The following is a 27,718-nucleotide window of genomic DNA, read 5'->3' as shown; positions in this document are numbered from 1 at the left end:
GGAGTTCAGTCTTTGACAGGTTCAGTTTCAGATATAGTGAGGACATGATATTAGACACAGCGTTTAGACAATCGCTGGTGTTTTCTAGAAAGGCTGGCGTGATGTCCGGAGAAGAAGCGTATAATTGGGTGTCATCAGCATAGAGATGGTACTGGAAACCAAATCTACTGATTGTTTAACCAATAGGGGCAGTGTACAAGGAGAAGAGGAGGGGGTCTAGAACCGATCCTTGAGGGACCCCAACAGTAAGGGGAAGGTGAGAGGAGGAGGAATCGGCAAAAGATACAGTAAAGGAGCGGTCAGAGAGATAGGAGGAGAACCATGAGAGAACGGTGTCCTTGAGGCCAATGGAATGGAGCATAGTGAGGAGGAGTTGATGATCCACAGTGTCGAATGCTGCAGAGAGATCCAAGAGAATTAGCATGGAGTAATGACCATTTGATTTAGCTGTTAGCAGATCATTAGAGACTTTAGTGAGGGCAGTTTCAGTGGAGTGTAAAGAGCGGAAACCGGATTGGAGAGGGTCGAGAACAGAGTTTTCTGAGAGATAGCAGATAAGACGGGAGTGGACCAGGCGTTCCAGGAGTTTAGAGATGAAGGGAAGATTAGAGACAGGTCTATAGTTAGCGGCACAGTTTTGGTCGAGGGATGGTTTTTTAAGTAGTGGATGTATGATGGCATGCTTAAATGAGGAGGTAAAAATACCAGAAGAGAGAGAGAGGTTAAATATTTTAGTTAGGTGAGGGGTCACAGCAGGGGAAAGGGACTGGAGGAGATGTGACGGAAATGGATCACTGGTGCAAGTGGTTGGGCGAGAAGATGCAAGGAGCCTGCTTACTTCTTCTTCTGTGACTGGTTCAAAATCAGAGAGTGAGCTAGATGCAGTGGGGGAGGGAGGACAGTGCATGGTATGAGGTGATTGGGAGATAATTTCCTGTCGAATCTGGTCAATTTTTTCTTTGAAGTAATTGGCCAGATCGTCAGCTCGGAGCTCCGTGGTTGGGGCCTGTACTCTTGGATTGAGTAGAGAATGAAAAGTGTCAAAGAGACGTTTCGGGTTATTGGACAGTGAGGTGATGAGGGTGTTGAAATAGGCTTGTTTGGAGAGGTGAAGGGCAGTGTTGTATGTTCTAAGCATAAACTTAAAATGGATGAAATCTTCGTGTAGATTGGATTTTCTCCACAGACGTTCGGCACACCTGGAGCACCGCTGCAGGAAACGTGTTTGCACCGTGTGCCAGGGTTGTCGCCGTCTGAGTTGTGGTGTTCTATTTATAGGGGGTGCAAATTCATCCAGGGCACTTTGAAGTGTTTCATTGTAATTCTTCAATGCAGAATCAGGACATGAGAGGGAGGAGATAGGGGCCAATGAAGACTGCAAGTTCTTCATAAGTTTCTGGGTGTTAATGGCCTGTATGTTTCTATAAGTCTGGACAGTGGGGGTGACCTGAGCAGCCTGGCAGTTCTTGATAGAGAATGAAAGAAGATTGTGGTCGGAGAGCGGGAGAGGGGAGTTTGCAAAATCATCCACTGCTCAAAGCCGAGAGAAGACCAAGTCGAGGGAGTTTCCGTCTTCATGCGTTGGAGAATTAGTAAGCTGCGAAAGGCCAAATGAGGAGGTTAGAGATAAAAGGTATTATAAAAAAAAGAAAATAAAACTTTGCCCAGGTGCCGCCCCACCGCATCGTCCCGGGCTAGGCACGTGCCCACGGGTGCCTAGTGGCAAATACGGCCCTGACCACAAAGCTTTTGTGCCAAAAGACAAAACCATTGAGCGCCTGCTCAAATAATCTACGACTGAACTTCATTATATCTGCCATACCACACCCCGGTGTGTGAATATGTGATTAGCCAGTTCCACCCATGTCTCTGACTGCTTGTAAACCCAGCCCTTGCCACACCCTATTAACACTCAGCACTATACAAGCTGGAGTTTGCTTACGGGCTTACATCACTGAAGACAACCACCTCCAAGATGCATATCTCCCATCAATGATGTATCCCGCTGCATGTTACACTAGGTAACATTAACCTGGGCAATAGAAGTAGGATCCAAAAATGTTGCATTGCCCTTTGGTACGTCTTCTCTATATTCTGTCCCAGACACAAGACACAATGAGAATGGTTTGATGTGACTCCTATGCAAGAATGTTATCATGTGTTGCTTATTTTGGGGTAATTGCTCAAATATAAGATGTATTAGTATGTCATTTTTTCCATGGTCAGGTACGTACAATATCGGTGAAAGAACAAAACCATCCAGAAAACAAACTCAGCTGTAATACAGAATTCTCCTCACCTGCAAGCTGCTCCTTCTCTGCTCATCTGTATCTAGGTCCAGAAGATCATCAATATTTACTTCATCGGGCATGTCCATTTCCTACAAGACAGAGAAACAAAATTTTGAGAAAGGGGTTAAAGGTAATAGCTCTGATAAGGCTTCCAGCCTGGTCTTTTTTGTGATCACATGTGAATAGAGGAAGCTATAGAGGAAATTGGAGGTGTATATACTGTGCGGAAGACAGCTGCTGGGTCTCCGAGGGGCCACTAAGACCAATAATAGGGCAATTATTCAGTAATTGCACAACGACTGTGTTCCTGGAAGAAGCCAGAACCACCAGAGAAGGAGGGTTAACAGGAGACTGAAGGTTCTCTCAGGAGACACAGAGAGGTCAGAAAAATGACCACACAGGGAAGAGGGAGACACCTACACTGTGAGTCATTGGCCGTGGACTTGTTCACTTTTGGGTACAATTCTACTATTTTATCTAAATGCTTGTATTTATAGGTAAAAAGCATTTTGCAGTTGGGTTTCGTTAAACATGCTGCTCCCGTTGGCCTTTTACAGACTCTTTGTCATCCTGCACATTAAACTTTGATGTGGTCTGTTGTCATAAAAGAGAAGAACTCAGAAAACAAAACAAATAAAAGCACTATAAACTGTCTGTATGACCTTCATAGCAAACTGACTGCCGGATTCTCTTACAACTCATTCTACAGCCAATAGTCAGTGTAGCATGTAGGCTGTAGAAGGCAAAATGTTTAACAAAACCCAAGAGTGAAAAAATATTTTAGCCTCACTAACATGCAATTAAAGAAATCTCCAAAATCCGATTCCAATATGTAGTAGGTGTAGTAATAATAATAATATTAGCAAATGCCTTTAATTTGAAATGTAGTATAGTTCTTTTGATAAGCAATGTTGCTTAACCCATGTGCAGTGCATTGCCGTAGCGTAGGTAGCCATGGTTATGACCAATTATTTAGTGACAGTTAGTTAGTTGTTAATGGTCTTAACCACGGATATCTTTGCTACTGACCCTGCATGGGGTAAGAGACATAACAAATCAGAAGTACTAAATGTAACAACTCTGTTGTCAGGTGTCCTGGGACCAAGGGTTCCTTCCCTGACCCTAACACTAAGGGTGCCCCAGCTCGCCCTGTTCCCCAGATTACTTCTGAAGGTGAAGATGCTGGGGCGATGCCGACGTGCCTTACCTTAGGTCCTGGATCTGCCCTCAGTCTGTAACCTTTCTCTACCCAGGGAAGAGGGGAGTAGTAGTGTACCATAAAACACCAACCAGACTAACAAGTTAATACAAACAGGGGTAACAAAAAATGCCAATCAGGGCAGTTTCACATGTCAGTGTCTCCGGTACAGTTGTGGCCAAAAGTATTGACACCCCTGCAATTCTGTCAGATAATACTCAGTTTCTTCCTGAAAATGATTGCAAACACAAATTCTTTGGTATTATTATCTTCATTTAATTTGTCTTAAATGAAAAAACATAAAAAGAATTGTCCTAAAGCCAAATTGGATATAATTCCACACCAAACATAAAAAAAAGGGTGGACAAAAGTATTGGCACTGTTCGAAAAATCATGTGATGCTTCTCTAATTTGTGTAATTAACAGCACCTGTAACTTACCTGTGGCACCTAACAGGTGTTGGCAATAACTAAATCACACTTGCAGCCAGTTGACATGGATTAAAGTTGACTCAACCTCTGTCCTGTGTCCTTGTGTGTACCACATTGAGCATGGAGAAAAGAAAGAAGACCAAAGAACTGTCTGAGGACTTGAGAAACCAAATTGTGAGGAAGCATGAGCAATCTCAAGGCTACAAGTCCATCTCCAAAGACCTGAATGTTCCTGTGTCTACCGTGCACAGTGTCATCAAGAAGTTTAAAGCCCATGGCACTGTGGCTAACCTCCCTAGATGTGGACGGAAAAGAAAAATTGACAAGAGATTTCAATGCAAGATTGTGCGGATGTTGGATAAAGAACCTCGACTAACATCCAAACAAGTTCAAGCTGCCCTGCAGTCCGAGGGTACAACAGTGTCAACCCGTACTATCCGTCGGCGTCTGAATGAAAAGGGACTGTATGGTAGGAGACCTAGGAAGACCCTACTTCTTACCCCGAGACATAAAAAAGCCAGGCTGGAGTTTGCTAAAACTTACCTGAAAAAGCCTAAAACATTTTGGAAGAATGTTCTCTGGTCAGATGAGACAAAAGTAGAGCTTTTTGGGCAAAGGCATCAACATAGAGTTTACAGGAGAAAAAAAGAGGCATTCAAAGAAAAGAACACGGTCCCTACAGTCAAACATGCCGGAGGTTCCCTGATGTTTTGGCTTTGCTTTGCTGCCTCTGGCACTGGACTGCTTGACCGTGTGCATGGCATTATGAACTCTGAAAACTACCAACAAATTTTGCACAACAAAAGGGGGAGGACAAATCCAAAAACACAACTGAATGTCAAATGTAAAATTGCTTTATTAGCGTGGAAGGCATGGTACAAATATAATGTGCTATAAAATCATAAAAACACAATCAGCGAAAATGGACACTGATACCCTGTTGGCCAATACTACCCATAATAGTACAATAGAGTACATAATAAACATATATCTGAAGACTGGTTTATAGATAATATATATAATACCAATAATATACCAGTATATAGTCACATGTCGTATACACCAGGTTCTACTACCTTCTTTATTTATTATCAACAAATTTTGCAGCATAATGTAGGGCCCAGTGTGAGAAAGCTGGGTCTCCCTCAGAGGTCATGGGTCTTCCAGCAGGACAATGACCCAAAACACACTTCAAAAACCACTAAAAAATGGTTTGAGAGAAAGCACTGGAGACTTCTAAGGTGGCCAGCAATGAGTCCAGACCTGAATCCCATAGGACACCTGTGGAGAGATCTAAAAATGGCAGTTTGGAGAAGGCACCCTTCTAATATCAGGGACCTGGAGCAGTTTGCCAAAGAAGAATGGTCTAAAATTCCAGCAGAGCAATGTAAGAAACTTATTGATGGTTACCGGAAGCAGTTGGTCGCAGTTATTTTGGCTAAAAGTTGTGCAACCAAGTATTAGGCTGAGGGTGCCAATACTTTTTTCTGGCCCATTTTTGGAGTTTTGTGTGAAATGATCAAGGTTTTGCTTTTTGCTTCATTCTCTTTTGTGTTTTTTCATTTAAGACAAATTAAATGAAGATAATAATACCAAAGAATTTGTGTTTGCAATCATTTTCAGGAAGAAACTGAGTATTATCTGACAGAATTGCAGGGGTGTCAATACTTTTGGCCACAACTGTACGTGTAGTGACAGTTTTCTCACATACCGGAGACACTGACACACGTAGACACAATCTCATAAATGTGTCTATGCAGATGTCAGCGTGTTTTCACGGCCGTGTGTCCGTTTGCAAAACACGCTGACATGTCCGTTTTTGTGCAACAGCACGGATCACACGGACCCATACAAGTCAATGGGGCCGTGTAAACACGTACCGCACACGGATGCTGTCCGTGTGCTGTCCGTGTGCGATCCGTGTGCGTTTTTAAAAGTCAAAGGGTTAAGATTAAAAATAATTTTTAAAAAACACGGATACTGACAGACGGACAGCACACAGATGGTACACGCGGGCTGCACACGGATGTCACACGGATGACCTCCTTATGCACACGGACACACGGACACGGATAGCTCCGGTACCAGTTTTTCTGGTACTGGAATTATCTGGACGTGTGAAACTGCCCTCATACAAATATACACACATAAACAACAGAGGTAAACACCAGGGAATGGAGGATAGGGAAAAACCACAGTAGGAGAAGGAGAGGATTGTCACACACCCAAAACCAAGCAACAGTCTCAGATAAATCCACCAAATGCCTTCTCCAATTACCACAAACTATCATCTCTTAACCATGCAGCATAAGCTACTCTGACAATGAGTGCTTGCCAGGACTCAGATTATATTGGAGATGGGAGTGACAGTGAACAGCTGAGAGCATTAATGCAGGAAAGTTTCCAGGAGCTCTAAACTGAGCAGGTTAACCCCTGCACTGTTAAAAGAAATCTGCGCCATTTAATAAGTAGGTGAAGTGGTTCTAAACAGTGCAGGAGTAGGAGAAATCAGTCATTGCGGTTTTCTGACTCTTCTATGTTGAGATAAACCTGTGGTAGTATACTACATTTTTAACCGGAGGTATTTGCTAATATTATTATTATTACACTAACTACATATTAGAATGTGATCTTAGAGATTGTAATATCCTATTAAGTACAAAAAATTGTCCCCAGAGGTGGGCAAGGCACATAACATAATTACCGTATATACTCGCATATAAGCCGAGATTTTCAGCCCATGTTTTTGGGCTGAAAGCCCCCCTCTCAGCTAATACGCAAGTCATATACCGGGGGGCGGCGGGGGAGGGAGAGCACAGGTGTCAGAGATCATACTCACCCCCACCTGGCGCTTTCTCTGCAGCCCCCCCTGCTTGTTCCATACTCTTGGCGCCCCTGCTCTTCCTGCGTTCAGTGGTCACGTGCATATTCATGACTTTAATGAGCGTACCACGTGACCGCTGAAACCTGGAAGAGCAGGGGCACCGAGACCATGGAACAAGCAGGGGGGCTGCAGAGACCATTCCAGGAGGGGGTATTACGGGGGAAGATGGGAGCAGAGCAATATTCACCTGTCTCCGTTCCATTGCTGTGCGCCGCTCTGTCCTCCTCGTCCTCTGTCTGTGACTTTCAGGTCAGGGGGCACGATGACGTCGTCAGTGCGCGCCCTCTGCTGAACGTCACTGCAGAGACCCGGGAGACAGAGCGGCGCCCTGCAATGGAACATGGACAGATGAATATCACCAATGCCTGGGACCTGAGCGAGCGGTAACACCAGCACCTGTCCCACATAGCACGCCGGTGTCCCCGCTTGCTTAGGACACCGACACCTGGCCCCCAGCGACGAGAGGCGAGTATGTCATTTTTTATTTTTTTTCTAATCGCAGCAGCAGCAATATTTGGGGGGTATTTATCTATGGAGCATCTTCTTGGGCCACCATTAACCCTTGTGCAGCAATATATCGGGGGTATTTATCTATGGAGCATCTTCTTGGGCCACCATTAACCCTTGTGCAGCAATATATGGGGGGTATTTATCTATGGAGCATCTTCTTGGGCCACCATTAACCCTCGTGCAGCATTTTATGGGGAGTATTTATCTATGGAGAATCTTCTTGGGCCACCATTAACCCTTGTGCAGCATTTTATGGAGGGTATTTATCTATGGAGCATCTTCTTGGGCCACCATTAACCCTTGTGCAGTATTATATGGGGGTATTTAACTATGGAGCATCTTCTTGGGCCACCATTAACCCTTGTGCAGCATTTTATGGGGGGTATTTATCTATGGAGCATCTTCTTGGGCCACCATTAACCCTTGTGCAGCATTTTATGGGGGGTATTTATCTATGGAGCATCTTCTTGGGCCACCATTAACCCTTGTGCAGGATTTTATGGGGGTATTTAACTATGGAGCATCTTCTTGGGCCTCTATTAACCCTGCTGCAGCATTTTATGGAGGGTATTTATCTATGGAGCATCTTCTTGGGCCACCATTAGCCCTTGTGCAGCAATATATGGGGGGTATTTATCTATGGAGCATCTTCTTGGGCCACCATTAACCCTCGTGCAGCATTTTATGGGGGGTATTTATCTATGGAGCATCTTCTTGGGCCACCATTAACCCTTGTGCAGCATTTTATGGGGGTATTTAACTATGGAGCATCTTCTTGGGCCACCATTAACCCTGCTGCAGCATTTTATGGAGGGTATTTATCTATGGAGCGTCTTCTTGGGCCACTTTTAGCCCTTGTGCAGCATTTTATGGGGGGTATTTATCTATGGAGCATTTTTTTGGACCATCATTAACCCTTGTGCAGCACCACCCTCGGCTTATACTCGAGTCAATAAGTTTTCCCAGTTTTTTATGGCAAAATTAGGGGGTCTCGTCTTATACTCGGGTCAGCTTATGCACGAGTATATATGGTAACTCTTTAAATGGAACTGCTACCATGAAAAGAGAAAACTAACTCTGTAAAAGAAACCATGACTTGAACTTTCGTTAGGCACTACACGGTCAATGGCTCCATATAGTCAAGTAGTTACAGTCATACCATGGTTTATGTTATAGCTGCATTATAAAGGATCATTTATGTACAGCTGTTATCGGAGTGGGACCAGCATTTTATGGTAGGGGAAGCCAATGTGGTATGAGGCTTTGTCAACGCCTTCCCATTTTGTTCAGTATGGTGGCTTAGTGGTTAGCATTGTTGCCCTATATAGAGTTGATTAAATGGGGCAGAACCTGAAAATTTCAGCCTGACTGTCTCACTGTGTACGTGTGCCATCCAACTTAAGCTAGCCATATACAGCTGTAGATAAAACTCTCCTGTGCTTGTTGACAACACATGAGGGTTTGGTCAAGTATGTTAGTCAGGTTTTGCGTGGATTTCCTTTAGGTTCTCCAGTTTCCACCCACACTCCACAAACATCTGGATTGGTAAATTGAGTTCCTATGAAATTGGCCCTATGTGCTTGAAGGAAATGAATAGTGATAAGCTCTGTTCCAGGCACTTAGTGCCGACCATTGTAAGAATATTACTATCCACAATAGAGTCGTAAGACATCTATGATTTTCTAAAATGTTCTGATGCAAAAATAAGGGGTTTAATTGTTGTGTTTCAATCATAATATTGTGATACTTATATGGTTCAGACATTGTGATCATCTCAAACCTACATCATCTGTATGGCGAAACAAAAAAAGTATGTTGAAAAATGGCTGCAGTTCAAGATACTATGATGGACATCATTGTGTTACTCATTTCTACTGAATCCAGTGCCAGGCGCTGCATCCTCCACCTGCCTCAGCCAGATACCTCTGCTCTTATACCAGTTGGGTCACCATGTGATGCCACATGTTGTAGCCTTGTATTCCAGCTCAGGTGATGGTTCACCTACTGAATATTCAGGAATTTCGTATCCATAAACTACTTCTGCTGTAGTACCTAATGACAAACCCAGCTCTACTATTCAGTGCTATATTGCTGCATAACTCTTCTACATATCACTGTGACTACTTTGCTACGTATGCTGGACTCTGTGACATACCCACCACTGCCATTCAATGTTAGATCACTGCGTAACACTTCTACATATACCTGTGACCCCTCTGCTGCCTACACTGGACTCTGTGACAAACACAGCACTGCTATTCAGTGCTACATTGCTTTGTAACTATTTTACTTATTAGTATGACTGCTCTGCTACGTCTACTGGATTCTGTGACAAACCCAGCTCTGCTATTCAGTGCTACATTCCTGCGTAAGTCTTCTACATATCATTGTGACTACTACGCACACTGGACTCTGGGACAAACTCAGCTCTACTATTGAGTCCTAAATCACTGCATAACTATCCTACATATCACTGTGCCAGCTCTGATAGTTATAGTGGAATCTGTCACAAGCCCAGGTCTGCTATATCACTAATCAATTCTGTTATACTATTAGCCAGCTCTGTCTTGGACTCCGTGACTCATTCAGCTCTGTTTCATTGTTAGGTAATGCTGCCTTACTGCTGAGTCAGCTCTGTTTTGGACTCTATTACAAATTCAGCTCTACTACACTGCTAAATTATCTCTGCTATACCAGTTTTGCCACTGTATCTACTTTGGCACTCAGCTCCACTAAAACTCTGCTGTCAATACAGTTGGACATGGATTCTTTTGTAATGGAAGTTTGATGCAGTTCTGACTCCGATACATCTGTGCACACAACTGGTGTAAAGTAAGCCATAAAATACTGTTATAAACTGAACACACACTATTAAGGAACACAACTGCAGCCATTGTCATACATCAAGCAGTACAAGGATCAATAAGTCAGTCGAGTCAAGCAGACACTATGACTTTAGCAGAACATGGATTTACTACATTACCAATTGGTTTTGTAAGACAGCACTAGCGAGGTGACAAATTATAGAAATAACACATTTTATTAGATGCTACTTACAATCACTGCACATTGATGGATTAATAAAAAAGGAACTCACAAAAAGTAATTCAACATCACAAAATAATACTCTGTGCTCAAAAAAGTCCCAAATTTATATACCATATGTCAAAAATGGCATTTTGTGCCACAATATGGATTTCTGTCATTTGCCCAGTATTAGATTATATGCTATGTTTAGGATCAGGCAAATAAAGCACTCGCTAGACACAGCGCCCTATATTAAGTTGTGGCTGTCATTGGTACTGCAGCTCAATCTCATTTACTTGAACAGGGTTTTGACAATGAAAGCAATAATGTCTACAGAATCAAAGTGGTCAGAGCCACCCTATCCTTCACACAATAAGGGATTGCAAAAATGCCAATTCACTGCAATACTGAAGTATTACTGTGTATTGCACCTGCAATCACAAAATCAAGTGCCCAGGGGGCTAAAAATATGTTACAAAATCATTTTTTTAAATGACTCCCCTGCCTTTTCTAGTTTAAATACGACTGGTAGATTTGAGAATTGCTGTTTTTTTAGCACCCACACCTTAAAAAAAATAATTATTTTCCATAAGTCATCTGTATCCGAAAATGGTATCAATAAAAAAGCTCTAAACACAGTTTTATCCACAGAAATCTAAAAAAAAAAATGCATGGGTCTCAGAAAATGGCGACACAAAGACAAATTTTTTTCAAGAATTTTTTTTAAACTTTAAAAGTAGTAAACAAAAACTGTATAAGTTTTGTAGTGGTATAATTTTAATAAAAACTAATATTGAAAACTCGTATGTATCCCAAAATGGCAACAATAAAATGCTCTAAATAATAAGTAATAAAATAGTTTTAAATAAATACATTTATTAAATATAGATACAATAAATGATAAATCAATACATTATTAATAAAAATAATAATGATAAATATATAATTAATCTATAAAATATATACAAATGATCATAATAATATAAAATGTATAATATAGAAGTATAAATAATACATACAAAATAATAGGAATACATAATTAATAAATAAATAAAATATATTTATGAAATATGTGTAAGTAATAAAATGCTTTATCGACAGAAAACTTACAAAAAAAATGCATGGGTCTCAGAATAGCGTGACACAAACCAAATTTTCTTTTATTTTTCAAGTTTTTTTATTTTTTAAAAGTAGTAATAAAAACAAACAACGGTATAATTTTGGGATTGCTGTAATCATACTGACCTTCAGAGTAAACGTGTCATTTTTACCCTGTAGTGAACATCCTAAAAATGGAATCTGAGCAACATTGTAGGAGTTGCGAGGTTTTTTTTTTTTTCATTCTACTGCACAAATAATTTTTCAACTAATTTATATTATATGGTAAATTAAATGACGACATTAAATCTGCAACTCATTTTTCCTAAAACAAGCCTCATATCATATAGCTTATGTAGATAGAAAAAAAGATCATCGCTCTTGGAAGCAGGGGGAAGAAAAAATTAAAGTGAACTTATAAAAAGAATAGACAGCGGCAAATGGTTAACATCAATAACTTAGAGGTTTATTCTCAAGACTGACCCCGTAGCCTACAAACAGACCGACGTCAATGCTTATCTGAATATTATACAATAATATATAATATTCTAGAACGAATGGATGAGACTGAGGGTGAATAGATTAAACACAGAATGGCCCTGCGTGGGTCACTTTGCCACCCCATAGATAACAAAGATGGACCCAGCTGCCCAATTAGCAGATAACAGACGATGCCCCCAGAGAATGGAGGTGACACTCAGAGAGGGGGGATGCGCTCCTCTAGGGACACTGATTAATGTCACATACACAGAATGTCCATCCATGCTCATGGGAAGATGAACGATAGACATCCCTGAGAAGCTGTTCAGTGCTGAGGACTACATGAATAATTTATACATGTGCACGCATGAATACATTATACAGAAGGAATGGAGAGTAAATACCCACGATAGGACAATGTGCCAGGTCTGCAACTAGCCTACAAAAATGATGTTTAAGAAAAGATATCACTAAGTCAGACCCCAGATCTTAGACAAGAGTCACCGATGAAAGATGACTTAGACAAGGTTTTGTCACAAATAACAAGACATAAAAATGAGCATTCACTAGGGAACTATTGTCAGCTTTGGTCAATATTTCTTGAAGATGGAGCCACCACTAGATTTTGGTGGAGACCAAAAGATGAGACCATTCTAGAATGTTGTTAGAAGGGGTTGATCATCCAAATAACCAGTTACCTGTGAACAGCCAGCTGAACCCTAGTGGGTCATTTTTCCATACAATACCCAATGGCTAGTGCCCAAAGACTAAAATCACGTAATGAAAGGTTCATTCTACAGAATGGGGTGTAAGGATCCAGTTATTTTGTTTGAGAATCTTTTGGTATTTAACTTTTTCTTTGCTATGAAGGCTTGATCTGTGAAAAATTAAGAAAATCAGTATTATGTACCTGCTGCTGCTCAAGTGCTACCTTTATGGTGCTGTCACCAGTCTTTGTTGACATGGCTGTAGTGACCCCCGCAGCCAATCACTGGTCCACTGGTCATGGTTATGAAAAAGAATAAGCCCAAATGACCTCTTGATATGCATTTTGCAGCCTGATCTAAGTTTCAGATTTTTCACTTGTGGGAGTATCTTTCCCAGTAATAAAGGCTGGATGTGAGCTTTTGTGTGTATCCAAGGTGCTGCTGTATTCTCTCTCTCTTATTTATCAGTACTGCTTCTATCCTGCAATTGTTTCCTCTTCATATGCTTTTCTCCTTATCTACAGCTATTTTCTCTGCCCTCCCTGAGATACTTTCTCTCCTCTCCATGATGTGAAAATCTGTGTATTCCCCTGCTGTTAACTCTAAAATTCAAAGAAAGGATGGGAGAGCAGAGAGAGTCATCAAAACTGAACAAGAGCATTGATGCATAAAGTAACATTATTGCAAAGTCACAGAGCCAAATAAAGGACTCACAGAAACTGTGCGCAGCAAAATGTTAAAAGATGATGATGATGATGAAGACTGCTTTTATGAAGCAAGTAAACACTAAAAAAATTATCTACAAAGGTGTACATAGCGTGTAAATTAGCACAGTTCCACTGTTCATATCGATGGCAGGTGCTGGTGCAATTTTGCTTTAAATATCCAAAATTTATAAACCTAATGAGGAAAACACTGTATGGAAAGTACTTTTAAGTATTAAGATCTCTGTCAGCTCCAATCGGGCACCGTTGTACCTACAGCCAAAAGATACAAAAAGTTTCACCACCTAACAAAGACTGCAGAAACCCAACAATCTTCTTTGTTAAAGGGAATCCGTCAGTAGGTTGTTGCTATGTAATCTGAGAACAGCATGATGTAGGGGTAAAAACCCTGATTCCACCAATGTGTCACTTACTGGGCTGCTTGATGCAGTTTTGATAGAATCCCTGAAGATCTAGCAGAGCTTGGAATGCTGAGCTGTGTATAATCCCGTCCACACCACTGATTGGCAGCTTCCCGTGTACATTGTGCATTTTCAGCAATCTGCCAATCAGTGGTGGGGAGTGGAGCTGGACCAGGAGTCACAAGACTCCTAATGCTGTAGTGATAATCTCCTGCTGATAAAACACTGATTGAATTGAAACCACACCACACTGTCTAATAAGTGACACATCTCTGGAATCAGGGTATCAGCCGCTACATCACGTTGCTCTCAGACTAGATAGAAAAAAATCTGCTGATAAATTCCCTTTAAAGTGATTGTTTTAGACAAAACCATTTAAATTCAATTTAATAGGGTTCTGCGCTTCGTACAATCCCTACATGTTTGCACGATCCCTTGGCAATTAGCAGATCACAAAGTGACTGAAAAAAGCTCCCAGCAATCAGCTGCAGTCCGTGGTAAAAGCTGTCTGTGAGAGTTTCATTCATTTCCCTGCATTACATAATGGCCATTACTGTCAATGGGTTGTCCATGTAATGCAGCACAGGACAGGTCCTCCAAAGCGACAGACAGTCCTTGTTCTCCTGATTGTTCTTTGCTCTGATTCATATACGAGGACCACCGTTCCATATACAAGTAGTACTTACTTGTCGCTATCTCACATAAAAGAACAAAAAATATGAAGTACCACTTTAGAGTGTGTTCACACTTTGCATTTTTGTAGTTTTTTTTTTATGAACCAAAAAATGAGAGTATTGGCAGGAAGGGAAAACACTGTGTATGATATGCGTGTTTTTCCTTCATTTTTGCAGCGAATTTATGTGTGAATGAAAAACACTGCAAAAATGCTGAATGGGTTGACATGCTGCAGAGTTAAAAAGTCTACCTAACATCTCAAAAAACATCAGAAAAAACAAAGTATGTGAATGAGATTTTTTTTTTAATTTCATTCACTTTGCTTGTACTGTAAAACATAGAATTTTTGCCGTTAAAAAAAGCAGCAGAAATTTGCTGCAAAAATGTCATGTGTGAACATAGCCCTAGGGGCATCTGCGTTAATTAGGGTTCCCTGTTCAGGACCTTAATCTACTAGCCAGTGTGAAGAGAAGCTCTAGTCTTGGAAGATCCAAGTAAACGCAGCTACGGCTGGGTGTCACTGCTCGACCTCTATTGCTGAAGGTCCGTAGTAAATAGTTTCCGTAGGGACGTAGCCTTAAAGGAGTTGTCCAGGATTGGTGTTCAAGTCTGCAGTCGCCCTATGTGACTGTAGACTTGTAGTGCGCATTGTATGTGCTGTCAAGATTCTCTTTAGCCTGGAGTGGGACATTTGCATACATGAAGTCAAGTGCTGACTAGACGTGCATGACATTGGGCAAAACAAGTGACTTGGGTGTGTCGGACACATCTAGTCGAAATGTGGCTGGAAGTATGGAAATTGCATACTTGTGTTCACATGGCCGCTCGGAATCCGGAAAGTGATAGTGCACACTGTGAGGATTTACAAATCTGCATTCACAGAGTAACTACTGACTGTAAATAGTGGATTCCTTTTTGTATGTGTAAGGGTATGTGCACACTTTGCGGATTTTGATGCGGATCTGCAGCAGATTCTGCTTCATTGTACAGTACCATTAAAGTCTATGAGAAATGAAAAACACTGTGCACATGCTGCAGATTTTTACGCGCGGATTTAAATCCTCAGCATGTCAATTCTTTGTGCGGATACGCAGCGTTTTGACACCTGCTCCATTATAGGAATCCGCAGGTGTCAAAACACAGGGGAAATCCGCACAAAATCTGCACTAAATCCGCAGGTAAAACGCAGGTCATTTGACCTGCAGATTTACCTGCGGATTTAGCCAAATCCGCGCAGAAAAATCCGCAGTGTAATCCGAAACGTGTGCACATACCCTCAGAAGATGAGCCGAGACAGAGTCAACGGTGTCCGGTGCCCTTTAAGACCGGAACTATCAGGACTGTCATTACTGTCACCGCCAGTTGCTGTGAACTTTAAGCGTGCCCATGTTTTGTGTCCGGTGCCATTGGTGAGGAATCCGCCTAAAAGATTGTTTCATCATTCCAACGCACTCAAGTCAAGCAGGACCGAATCCATCAACACAGTTGGGAGACAGTGCTTCTCATATCTCCGTAGCAGAGCCAGAGACTTTGTCCACGATTTGCGACGTCGAAGGGAGATTTTCCAACCTTTTCCCTGCAAGAACTGCAAGAGATAAGTGTCATGAACTCATTTTCTGCTCCACCAGTTGAGAGTTCCCCTTCCGTTCTCCCTCTGGTGGTGACAGGAGGTAGTGCAGTTGGTTTAAGTGGTAATGATCTGCCACTTGATGAGGAAGATAACGATTGGATCTCTGGAGTATCAGACTGGATATAAGACAGCCGACGCCCTATCCGGGTGCTGGTGATTCAGTCTGCTTCTCAGGTCCTGGACTTCAGCTCTCATCCAGTCTTCTCAATTTAAATTTGTTTTTTGCTAATGTTCACACTTGCGCTTGTTGGTCAATTCAGTTTGTTGTGTAATCAGCCTGCCCCTGCTGGGGCTAGGCTGAAATTCCACTCCTATTAATCAGTATTTGCCAATCTGCTTTTTGTCCCTTATTAGATTGGCCTCTTTTTTGCTCTGTCTCAGAATATTTCAGAGTGCTGATATAGGTTTAGAAGTCTAGTGACTTCAGGGTTAATTTTGCTATCAGAAGTGTTGGACAATATTTTTGTAGGTTGTTTTTGGCAGATTGCAGACAGTGTCTTTCCTTTTCTGTCCTTTTTATTTAGCCGGGCCCCATCGTTTGCTCAGCATATTTTCCTGCCTTTGTTTGTATTTTCATCTTGCTTCACCGTCAATACATGTGGGGGGCTGTCTTTCCTTTGGTGACTGCTCTGGGGCAGTTAGTTTTCCTTTTTTCCTTCTGTAGGCTTATGTAGTTCTCCGGTTGTGACGAGGCGTCTAGGACCAACGTAGAAACGCTCCACCACTGCTTCTAGTTGTGCGGTTAAGATCAGGGATCTGCAATCTGCATAGTTTCCAACTTCTCTGGTTTTCTGAGACTTAGCTTGTTGTGTTGTTTTTTCCTCCTTGGTTTCCCAATTATAACAGATAAGTTACTGTGTTTCTTTATCTCTTATTCCTGAGCCTTGTGTTTGTATGTGTTTTCCTCTGCTCTTTACTGGACTTGCCTCCATGTCTGGAGAATTACCTGTTAATTTCCTGTTCAGTAAACCCTTGCTAACCCCTTCTCTGCCTCCGGCTATACACTGCATCAAACGGACCTCTCCTGTTATGAGCAGGGTCACCGAGGATGAAAACAAGACCAAGCTAAGTCACAGAAAACCAGAGAGGTTGGTAACTACGTGGATTGCAGACCCCTGATTCTAACCACACAACTAACAGCAGCCGTGGAGCGTACCTACGATTATTCTAGACGCCTCGTCACAGCCGGAGGACTAAATAAGCCTAAAGCAAGAAAAGGGAAATCTAAACTGCCCCAGAGCAGACCCCAAAGGAATAGACCGCCCTCACACATGTATTGACGGTGAGACAAGATGAAAGCACAAACAAACACAGGTAGGAAAATAGGCTGAGCAAGCGATGGGGCCCACACAAACTAGAAAGGACAGGAAAGGAAAGATACTGTCTGCAATCACGCCAAAAAATCCTGCAAAAATGTCTAACACTTCTGATAGCAAAAAATACCATGAAGTCACTAGACTTCTCCCACTATATCAGCACTCTGGCATATTCTGAGAACAGAGCAAAAAGAGGCCAATCTAATAAGGGACAAAAAGCAAACTGGCACATACAGTGACATAGGAGTGGAAATTCAGCACAGCCCCAGCCGGGGCTGGCTGACCACACAAAAAACTGAATAGACCAAACCAAATCAAATGAGAGCATAAGCAGAGAACAACTTAGCTTGAGAAGGCAGGAACTGAGCTGGAAACTAAGACCTCAGGAGGCAGGAAAAAATCACCTGCATGGGAATAGGGAGTCGGCTGTCTTAAATCCATTCTGAGACTCCAGATGTCCAATCCTCTTCCTCATTATCAGGTGGCAGGTCTCTGTCAATTAGATCAGCTTCACTACCTCCTGCCACCACCAGAGGGAGCCTGGAAAGAGAACTCACAACTTCTCTGTCAGCACAACCAGCTCCCTCACCAGAAACCAGAGGCAGACCAGAAAATGAGTTCACAACACTCTCCTCTTTACATTTGCAGGAGATAAAAACCTCTAGATTCCTTGCTTTGGTTGTCCACCAAGCTGTGCTGTGCTTTTTCTGTGCCTGTTGCAGATTTCAGCCTTCAGCAAAATCATCAGCATTCAGACTTTGTGGGAGAATTAATCACTTTACTTGGCACATACAGCCACCGTTATCTTCATCATCACAACGGGATAGGTCATACATGATAATCTGGAGGAACTACATGCAAACCATAACAGATAAAATGTCACCATCTGTTGTCTGCTCAATTTAGTCCTTACACAGTATGAGCATGCAGCTGTTATATACTTCAGCAAAAGTGACCATGCAGAATAACAGTTGGCCAAGCAATAGATTGAAAGAAATCTCTTAACCCTGATGTCTTTAAAGTTGTCCATGTGCAATGGAACCAATGGATATTGAGGGGGGACGGTTGACCATTCCACTAAATATAGTACCCATTCACAAAGTGATGTCCATAAAGGCAAATGGTGAAGAGGAACTTGAGTGTTTACACAGAGCCCTGACCTCAGCTCAACTGAACGCTTTTGGGGTAATTTGGCATACCGATTGTAAACCAGATCAACGTTGGTGACTGACCCCACAAAAATTCTATTGACCCAATGGGTACAAAATCTCACAGAAACACTCCAAATTTTTTGTGGAAAGGCTTCCCAAATGAAAGGATGCATTCATATTTGCAAAATTTTAACCCTCAGGGTTGTGAAGTGAATTGTCCACCCAGCTCCCCCAGGTGCGGTGGTCAGGTGCTCACGTACTTTTGGCCATTTAGTACGTATATGTCGAATACGCAGCATCCGCAGTTCATGACATTTCGTCTGCATACACATTACATGGCAGATTTCAATCTATAATAAATCAGATTTTCTTCCTTGCTTTTGCCTTGAAGGAAGATTTGCATATAACACGTTTTCTGTTCTTGCATAACTCTGAAATGTAACATGGAGACTTTCCAGGCGTGCAGGATCCCCTTATAAAGACACAGAATTGTGATTCGCACACGTGTGACAATTACAGAGGAGCACAGTCACAAAGCACAAGACTTTTCTACATATATACTGGCCATAGGCAGGTGTATAGATCCTGCCACCACAACAAACCCACAGCAATGTTCATTTGCAGAGGAGTCGGTCTTATCTAAATAATGGGCAAACATTCACATTAATGCCCCAGCCCTACATGTAAATACCCGGGCAAGACAGAGCGGCTTGTGCCTAACCACAGCAGTCAGGGCATCTATTAGGTTAGTACGACCTTTCTCTGCTTCTCTCAACTCCCTATACTGTATATCTGTGTGCCATAAAGAGTCCATAGACCTGATAAGAAAAATTAGGATTTATCCATAATCCATGAGTGTTAATCCTTAAGATTAGAGATGAGCGACTTTGCCTTTTTTAGGGTCAAGTCGGATTCCATGAAACCAGACCTTCTCAAAAGTCGAGTCGTACGAAATCGGCCGACTGTCGGGAAAAGTCGAAGGTCCGACTGAAACACGAAACCCAATGCAAGTCAATGGGGAAGCAAAGTCAGTAGGGAGTGGAGGACAGTAAACACATCTACATGCCGGACCGCTTTTTTAACGTGCACGAAAACTTTCTCCCCCCCCTCCCCCCGGGACGCTGCACATGTCATCTTGTTGCCCATAGTGTACGCCCTTGCTCAGTGGCTGAAAAAAGTCACGTGCAAGCATCCTGGGAAATCCGACTTTGGCGCTTGTTTTGCCGACCGCATGGCCGACTTCACGCTGTGGTCGGGTTTCGGTCGGCGAAACCCGACTTTGCCATAAGTCGTCGACTTATGAATCTGGCCGACCTGTTTCGCTTAACTCTAATTAAGATCCATTATGGCCCAGGACTAAAACTACAGGTTCCAACCATTGGAAGCTTGTCTAAAATCCACGTTCATCAAAGGTCATGTTACACACCTGACTCAGATCCGTGCTTTGTATACCTCACCCCGGTGCACTAGACTCTGTTGTACTCCATGTCGGGCTTTGCAGATGGCCCTGCGTGATTCCATCTGAGCATTCACCTGGGCCTATATAAGGCTCACCAAGACACGTACCTGAACTTTGGTATTGAGACTTCAGTGCTTCTAAGACTCTTCTAAGCTCTGCTGCCTGTCTACTGTCTCCTGTATGTCTCCTGCCTGCCTGCAGTTTCCAGCATCTCGAGTGCCTTCCTGCGGTCTCATGGATGTCTCCTCCATGCGGTTTGTAACATTTCAGGTGCCTGTCCGTGGTCTACTGCCTAGCTGCAGTTTCCAGTTGCATGAACACGGTCTCCTGGACAACTTCTGCCTGTCTGTGTTACCAGCATGTCTACTGCCTGCCAGCAGCTTCCAGTAACTTTGGTACCTGTCTGCGGTCACCAGGACATCTTCAGTGACCGCCTGCGGCTTCCAGTAACTTTGCTACTTGTTTCCCATGTGCAACACCCACCCGCTGCACCAACGCCCATGGCCTGTATGCCCACCTGGACACTGGGCTTGAAGGATCCACCTCACTTACTGAACCTAATAGGTTCTCTTTTGGGGTATATGGACATCATCAATGGTAAATTCCTTGCTTAGGATCCCCTTATATAAATGGATAGTCTCTTCTCTCTTTACAAGCGGCTGCTGTTCTGACTGCCGAACCTGTATGAATAGTGGCAATGGCTATCATATATTTCTATATTTCCAAACAGGGGAAAAGAAAAATTAAGAGAAAATGATCATCTGGCTGTGACTTCAACTGGCATAATCGGAAGTTTGGTGAGAGATGCCTTAAAATGGACCTAGAACAATCAGCTGGGGGCCTCGTGGGCGGCATTTCAAAATAGGGTTTTTCTGAAGATATTATTCCTTTAAGGGTACAGTATAGGGATATTTTGAAATACTTTGTACTGCTGCGGTATACAGAAATGATATAGCTGGATGCAGTCTTGGGTGCTAATGAGGGCCCTCTGCTCCACACAAGAGAACATCAATGTTCTTATGTTACATTTCTAATGTATAGATCCCACACACAGTATAGATTTAGCTCCAGGGTGCAGCAGCTTTTGGCAGCAGATATAAATGTATATATTGTATATATGTAGATATATTGTATTTTCACTTACATAATCAATCCAGAATGTTTGCTGTTGTCTTGGATGTGGTATCCCCTTCCTGCCCCTCCACCAACCACGCAAGATCAATAAATGACAAGAGAATCCTTTTAAAAAAAAATCCCATCTGCTGAAAGTCTACCCAAAAATCTATGCCTCTTATTCTCTGACACCTGAACTCAGCTGTAATCCTTCCAGAATCTCAAGTGACAAATGGAGACCTGGCTTCACAATGACAAACCACGTGAAGCACAAATGTATATGAATATATATGAGAAAACTAAGAAAAAAATCACAGCCGAACCCTGATATCATTTATAGAGATGAAAACCCTTTTTTATTGTTCCAAAAATTAGTAAACCTTGCAAATAGTTTGGAATAAAAATCTCACACTGTTTGCATCTACAGTGCCTATAGAGATCTAGGCATCATGGTAACAGACTACAAACACACTGTGTGTAGTCAGATCCTTCCATTATTCTCCGCTTCCATGACAGGACCTGTTTCCTCATTTGAAAGTGAAAGTGGGCCCCCCTTGCCTCCTGGGCCCCTGTGCGGCTGTGTACGTTGCACCACTGATATGTTCGCCCCTGCCTTGATATTATATACCAGAAATAAGGCTTTGGTTCCTAAAGAGGAGTTGTGTTGCAACTCTCAAATGCATTTTGTTAGTCAAGACTAGGGCTAGGTGCTACGTAAGAAAAAGTCTTGAGCATCAGTCAATGATAAACTGATAAAACAGATCAGCTTTCAATCTGGGCAATGACTGGCAATGCTTATTCTTACGTATTCCTTCCAGATGACTATCGGCTCATATAAAAGGTCCCTAATAATTTTACTGATCTCTTCCCGGACCCTTTATGTGCTATTTAAAGGGGATGTCTGGGTTTTTCATGAAAGTCTGCAGTCACTCTATGTGAATCCTCACAGTGTGAACAGTACGCACTGTGAGGATTCTCCAGTGCCGGGAGATCAAGCAGTCATATGACTGCAAGTATGCAATATGTGTACTTCCAGCCACATTCCAACTAGACGTGGCTTCACTAAATTCAAGGAAACTAAGCAAGGTCTGACACGTCTAGTCGGAATGTGGCCAGGAGTGTGCATATCACATGCATGCAGTCTTATGATCTCGCCGCTGGCACTGGAGAATCCTCATAGAGGGCACTGTGAGGATTCATATATAGTGACTGCACACTTTCTTGATAAACCCAGACAAATCCTTTACGGTCTATGAAAAACCAAGTAAAGTCTCTAAGGCTAGATTTACACTTCTGTATGGGTGCTCCCATCCGAGACAAAATGACCGATTTTTTCTCAGTTCTTCTGTTAGTTGCTTCCTTTCTTTTCGCATCTGTTTTTTTTCCTGAAGCAGGTAGACGTTCTGAACTTACTTTTTATCCAATGACTCCTAACAATGGATTAGCTAAAATGGATAAAGCTCGGTTGGAAATCCGAAGAACAAGGTCTGTTTTACACGGGACCCATAGACTTTAATGGCCAAGTCAGACCGCAAAACGGATGAGAATAGGCCATGATCTGAGTCTCACCGACCGGAGACAGAGACCCGATGTTAAAACTGATGTGAGCATGGATCGATAAAGCGCTGTAGGTCAGAAGAGAACAGAGAGCGCTAGGATGTGTCACACAGAGGTGTGGATGTAGCCTTATTACTAGTTGTCACCTTTAAAACCAGATCAAGGCAAGCCAGAAACAGCGTAATCGACTTTTATATTATTTTTAGTTTCCGTGTTGACCCCCTACATCTAGTACAAAACTCTCAGCCCCCTAAGTAGTCATTACAATTACTACTTCCGCCATCTGCACCACAGGATCTCAGAGATTCAGGAAAAGAACATTTTGCAGCAGAGAACAAGACGACAGAGCGAACTTTACAGAAAAACGCAACAAAAGCTAAAAATGAGAATATGGCCTCATTCAGACATCCATTTTTCAGGTAAGAGTGTAATCCGTGCTTTTCATAGATTGCACTCGCACCTACAATAATGAACGGGGTCAGTCACATGTCTGTTATTTCCCATGGATTGAGTGATAGGCCGGGGTCACACTTGCAACTGCAATGCGAGAAACTTGCACGAGTCTCTCGCCTCAATACCCGGCACTGCCGGCGGCACTCAGACCGGAGTGAGCGGCTCCATGTATTTCTATGCAGCTGTACGCTGCGGTCCCGAGTGCTGGCGGCAGTGCCGGGTATTGAGGCGAGAGACTCGCTCAAGTTTCTCGCATTGCAGTTGTAAGTGTGCACCCTACCATAGGAGCAAAATCAGAGAGACATGTCCAATTTTGCTCAAAGTCTATCCAAAAACATAGATCTCTTAGGGCTCATTCAGTTGTCAGTGATTTTTCTTGTAGTTTTTCAGTAGACGGAGGATCATGGTCTTAGATGAGAACCAAAAAAGCCTAGAAAGCTTTACACTTCTGCTAGGAAGTCAGAAAACTAACTGGGACTATACAGCAATTTTGGCTCCAACACAGGTCGTACGGGCAAATGCCGCCGCTACATCGCCGCATCAGGCAAGTGAATGGGGTCAGCAATGAGTAATTCGGATAGGCTCCATCTGATTCCGACTTTTTTTTGCAACTTGCTTAAAATGGCTGCGGTACCCTTTGGTTTGCAATGCGATCATTCCCTTGCATTATGTCGCGATGTAGCAGCGGCACAGAGTGATATCTGGCCGTGTGACCCATGTCGCAGCCATAATCATCTTATATCACCACCATTTAGGGAACAAAGCATCCGCTTTCCCATTACCATGTGTGTCTGGCATTTAGGAGCCTTATTTCCTGCCGTTCTGTAGATGATTAAGTATCAGAACGACAAATAGCGTAACGAGCAACTGCACTTTATATCGTAATTACCGCAAAACACGCGGCAGACCCACGTCATCAAGGGAACATGAAACACATTGTAAACAGTGCGCTCTTCTTGGTGGCATTTTTTTGCTGCATATTTACAAAAAAAAAATTAATATTTACTTTTTTTGCCAAATGAATTCTTGGCTTTTTTCATTTGTTTTTCCATATGCTTGTCTACTAGAATAAAAATACATGAGAAAATAAAAATTGTGACTGCCATAGGAAAATACTTTTAAAAAAATGCTTGAAATTGATCTCAGTTTTTACAATTGTGTGAAAGGCAACCTATATGATCAGTTTATGGCAGCCATATGTAGTCGTTCCACAGCATACATTTGGGGAACGTAGAAAGCTGTAAATGTTGTAATGGGGGAGGAAATGCCCTGCAGAGTCATTATTGGATCGCTTCTAAAGAAACCAGTATGGATACTTATATTAAAGCCTCGCTAGTCCTCCAATTACCATATGTAACTAATTACAGTGACCAATTTGTATCCAGTATTTCATGCCCATTATCCATGGGCATCAAGCGATGGTTGATACTTTGTAGCTTTATCATAATATTTATTTATTATAACAAGAATCTTTTATTCCCTATCAGTATGTCTCTGGAATGTGGGAGGAAACTGGAGTACCCGGAGGAAACCCACGCAAACACGGGGAGAACACACAAACTCCTTGCAGATGCCCTTGGTGGGATTTGAACCCAGAACCGCAAAGTAATAGTGCTAACCACTGAGCCACCTAGCTGTCCAAATTTATGTGTATTGCTGGTTTAATAGGGTTTCGCAGCCGCTGCTTACTCAAGTGAGCAGCATCGGCGAAACCCAAACAGCAGCTAGGACACATGCACTAAATTTGATAGGTGCACAATTCATGACGACTGTACACATATTCTTCCTGGCACTGGGGGACCCTCAAGCCCAATGTGGAAATAACCCAGGCCCAGTATGTAGGTGCATGATGGCCAAACCTGGCCTTATTTTCAATAGTGATCTGTGCAGTACTTTCTATTATCACCATCTGCTTATGAGGTACCATATAATGCCTAAATAATAAAATCATCCTGCCTACAAATAATAACGAAACCATATAGCTGCCAAAGTAGCACTTGCAAATGAATGCTATAAGGTAATCTTGCAAATTTTAGAAATCAGCCATCCTATATATTTATCGGGGGAGGACACAGACAGAAGAAAGACTCTGTGCAAGAACATTATATAGGCCCTCTGCAGTCCAATATTGCACCTATAAGAGCGCACTGCATTGCACGGACTGGCCAGCGGCTCTGCCGACCCGAGTGTGGCCACGAGTATTTCTGTGCAGCCTTCCTGCTTGGGTCAGGAGAGCTGACGGCCAGTCCGTGCACTCGTCGTCCCCCTTTACCTCTCGGCCCCTGTGCGGCTGCACAGATTGCACCAATGTCTGCGCCTGCTATTCCTGCGCACAATTCATTAGCTCGCGACTTTATGATTTCAGAACCCATATGGAGTGAGTTTGTATATTCCTATAGGATGCGTCTTATATGCTGGATCCTATCTCAGCGCACTCAGTCGTATTTTATCAGAAATAATTAGGACTGACAGTAACTGCGGCAGTCACATAAGATTAGATGAAAAATGTGGGTAAAAAGTTATACAGTGGGAACTGCACGTATTTCCAACCGAAAAGTAGAAGATTTTATTCCTCTAAAACACAGGCTGAAATCTAATTATGACCCCCTCCCATATGGCCATCGTGCCCCCCTGCACTCACCCTGCCCTGGTACAGCTGCTCCAAGCTCTCATCTATCCACTTCTCCACGTCCAGCCTCTTCTGCAGCTCCTTGCGGTCATACTTGACCGTCACCCGGGCTTGTCTCCTTTGGATGGCTTGTCCTGAATCTCTGCTCCGGGATGGAGAATGGTTTTTATTTATCAATCTTTTTCCAACCTTATTTGCAGCCATTATTGAAAGTCCTGGTCTTTGAGGAATGGGGGAAAGAAGGTTGGTGGTCTGTCCTGGTCAGTACAACCAAGTCACTTGGGCTAGTCCCAAATTACCAGGACTATGTCGTAAAGTGATCACAAGATATAAGCATCAGCGATGTCGATCGATCGATGTCGATCGGTGGTAAGATTGATGGGTAGAGATGCAGAATTAGTAATTTCCCTGTGTATGTTCTCCAGATCTGGGGTCTCCACGTGCAAAGAAAGGATCCAGGATAATACAAAAGGCTTATTGGCTGCAGACTCAGTCCTGGGGGGCTCTGGTTTTGGGGTCTATTACATGCATCTCCTCCACATGGTCTATAGCTGCAGAATGACTGTGGCAGCGCTGATCCCAGCAGCAGCTATGTGGACTGACACAGCACAATCCTGCACCAACCCCTCCAGCCAGAGAGAAGGGAGGGAGGGACGCCTGAAAAACTCACAGTATTGTGCCTCAAAGCCTTTCAGCTATTCATCCATGTGCAAATGAGACACAGACCTCCCATGTGAACAGACCCCCAGACACAAACCTCTCCCACCCTGCGCCGCTGCTAGAGGACATTACGCCTTTATAATATAAATATGCAAAAAAATAAAAAAAATGGAATAATATGTGCAATTCAATATTTAAATACCTAATTAATTTTTTGTCACCTCTGAATCCCTGTTGACCAGTTCCTCACTGCAGGAGCCTTACAGCAGTTTGCTGGCACCCAACACATGGGACATATGCTCCATTATCCTCAACCTAGGTATACACGTGGTTATTGGTAAATGCAAAAACTATATGCCATGAGCAATGTGATGGGACGCCACAATATCCTCCCAAGGGCTCAAGTACATGGCTGTATTTTCGGTCCTAGTGCGATACGACAAAACATCGGAGAGCAGTCGGCCCAATGTTAGTCTATGAGGCCGTGCATAAGTTTGATTTTTTTTTCCTCGGACCGAGCTGGTACGAGTAAAAAAAATCACTGCATGTCCGAGTTTGCTCCGATATTTGCACTCTGCCACGCAAGTTTATGAGTCTGTGGAAACCATTGGGCTGCACTTGGATGACATCTGAGTTCAGTCCAATTTCCACGAACTGACACAATAGAGAAGATGGAGAACAAAATTTCTCCATCTTCTCCATTGTGTCAGTGCGTGGAAATCGGGCTGCATTCAGATGTCATCCGTATGCCATCCAATGGTCTCCTCATCCGAGAGAATTAAAGCACACTACGATGACACTTTGATCAGAGTGTGAATAGCATAATTGGCCCGACTCTCTAAATATACGGCATATATAGATACCAAAAAAAAGATCTAATTTTTAATTCTCGTCTCCAAAAACTGTCACTACACCTTTAATAGCAGGTAGTAGATGAACACTGGTTTAATTTTCCCATCTTCCTCATACTCATGAATGCTTGGCCATGAGAAGCTGCTAGACATTCCCGGACCCCGGCATCTGCTTATCTCCTGTGGGGGGAACTAAGATTGGACATGTTGAAATCCAACATGCCCAATCCTGCTGCCTCATGTCAACTAGCTTTGGAGCACATTTGCAACCTTGATATAAAGTAGATCATCTGATTGCTGTGGTCTCCACGGATCCCGAGTACCAAGCGCTGCGCTCGACAATTTCGGTCAAACTTGCCGATTTGGAGAGGTGTCCTGATGCATCATCATCTTTCATTGATCAGTCATAGGGTCTTATAGTTCAGAGGGTCCTTTTGGTCCCCTTTCCTATAGATAGGACTGTGATTTCTGC

General features: G+C 42.8%; 1 protein-coding gene across 1 annotated transcript in view; it reads right to left on the bottom strand.

Moving 5' to 3' along the window:
* The window catches only part of LOC141052110 (protein phosphatase 1 regulatory subunit 14A-like), a 51,628-nt gene extending 25,217 nt beyond the window's left edge, over positions 1-26,411 (bottom strand). Inside the window, exons 1-2 of the mRNA XM_073549332.1 lie at positions 25,748-26,411; positions 2,300-2,380 (exon numbers count right to left, since the gene is read on the bottom strand). Of these exons, the coding sequence (XP_073405433.1) occupies positions 2,300-2,380; positions 25,748-25,939 (273 nt within the window). The 5' untranslated portion in view covers positions 25,940-26,411. The remainder of the gene's footprint in view (positions 1-2,299; positions 2,381-25,747) is intronic.
* Between the last annotated feature and the right edge of the window lie 1,307 nt (positions 26,412-27,718).

Source organism: Dendrobates tinctorius, unplaced genomic scaffold (assembly GCF_039654945.1).
Source record: "Dendrobates tinctorius isolate UK_male_01 unplaced genomic scaffold, ASM3965494v1 ptg000158l, whole genome shotgun sequence".
Classification (NCBI taxonomy): Eukaryota; Metazoa; Chordata; class Amphibia; order Anura; family Dendrobatidae; genus Dendrobates; species Dendrobates tinctorius.
This window is presented reverse-complemented; position numbering and strand designations above follow the sequence as displayed.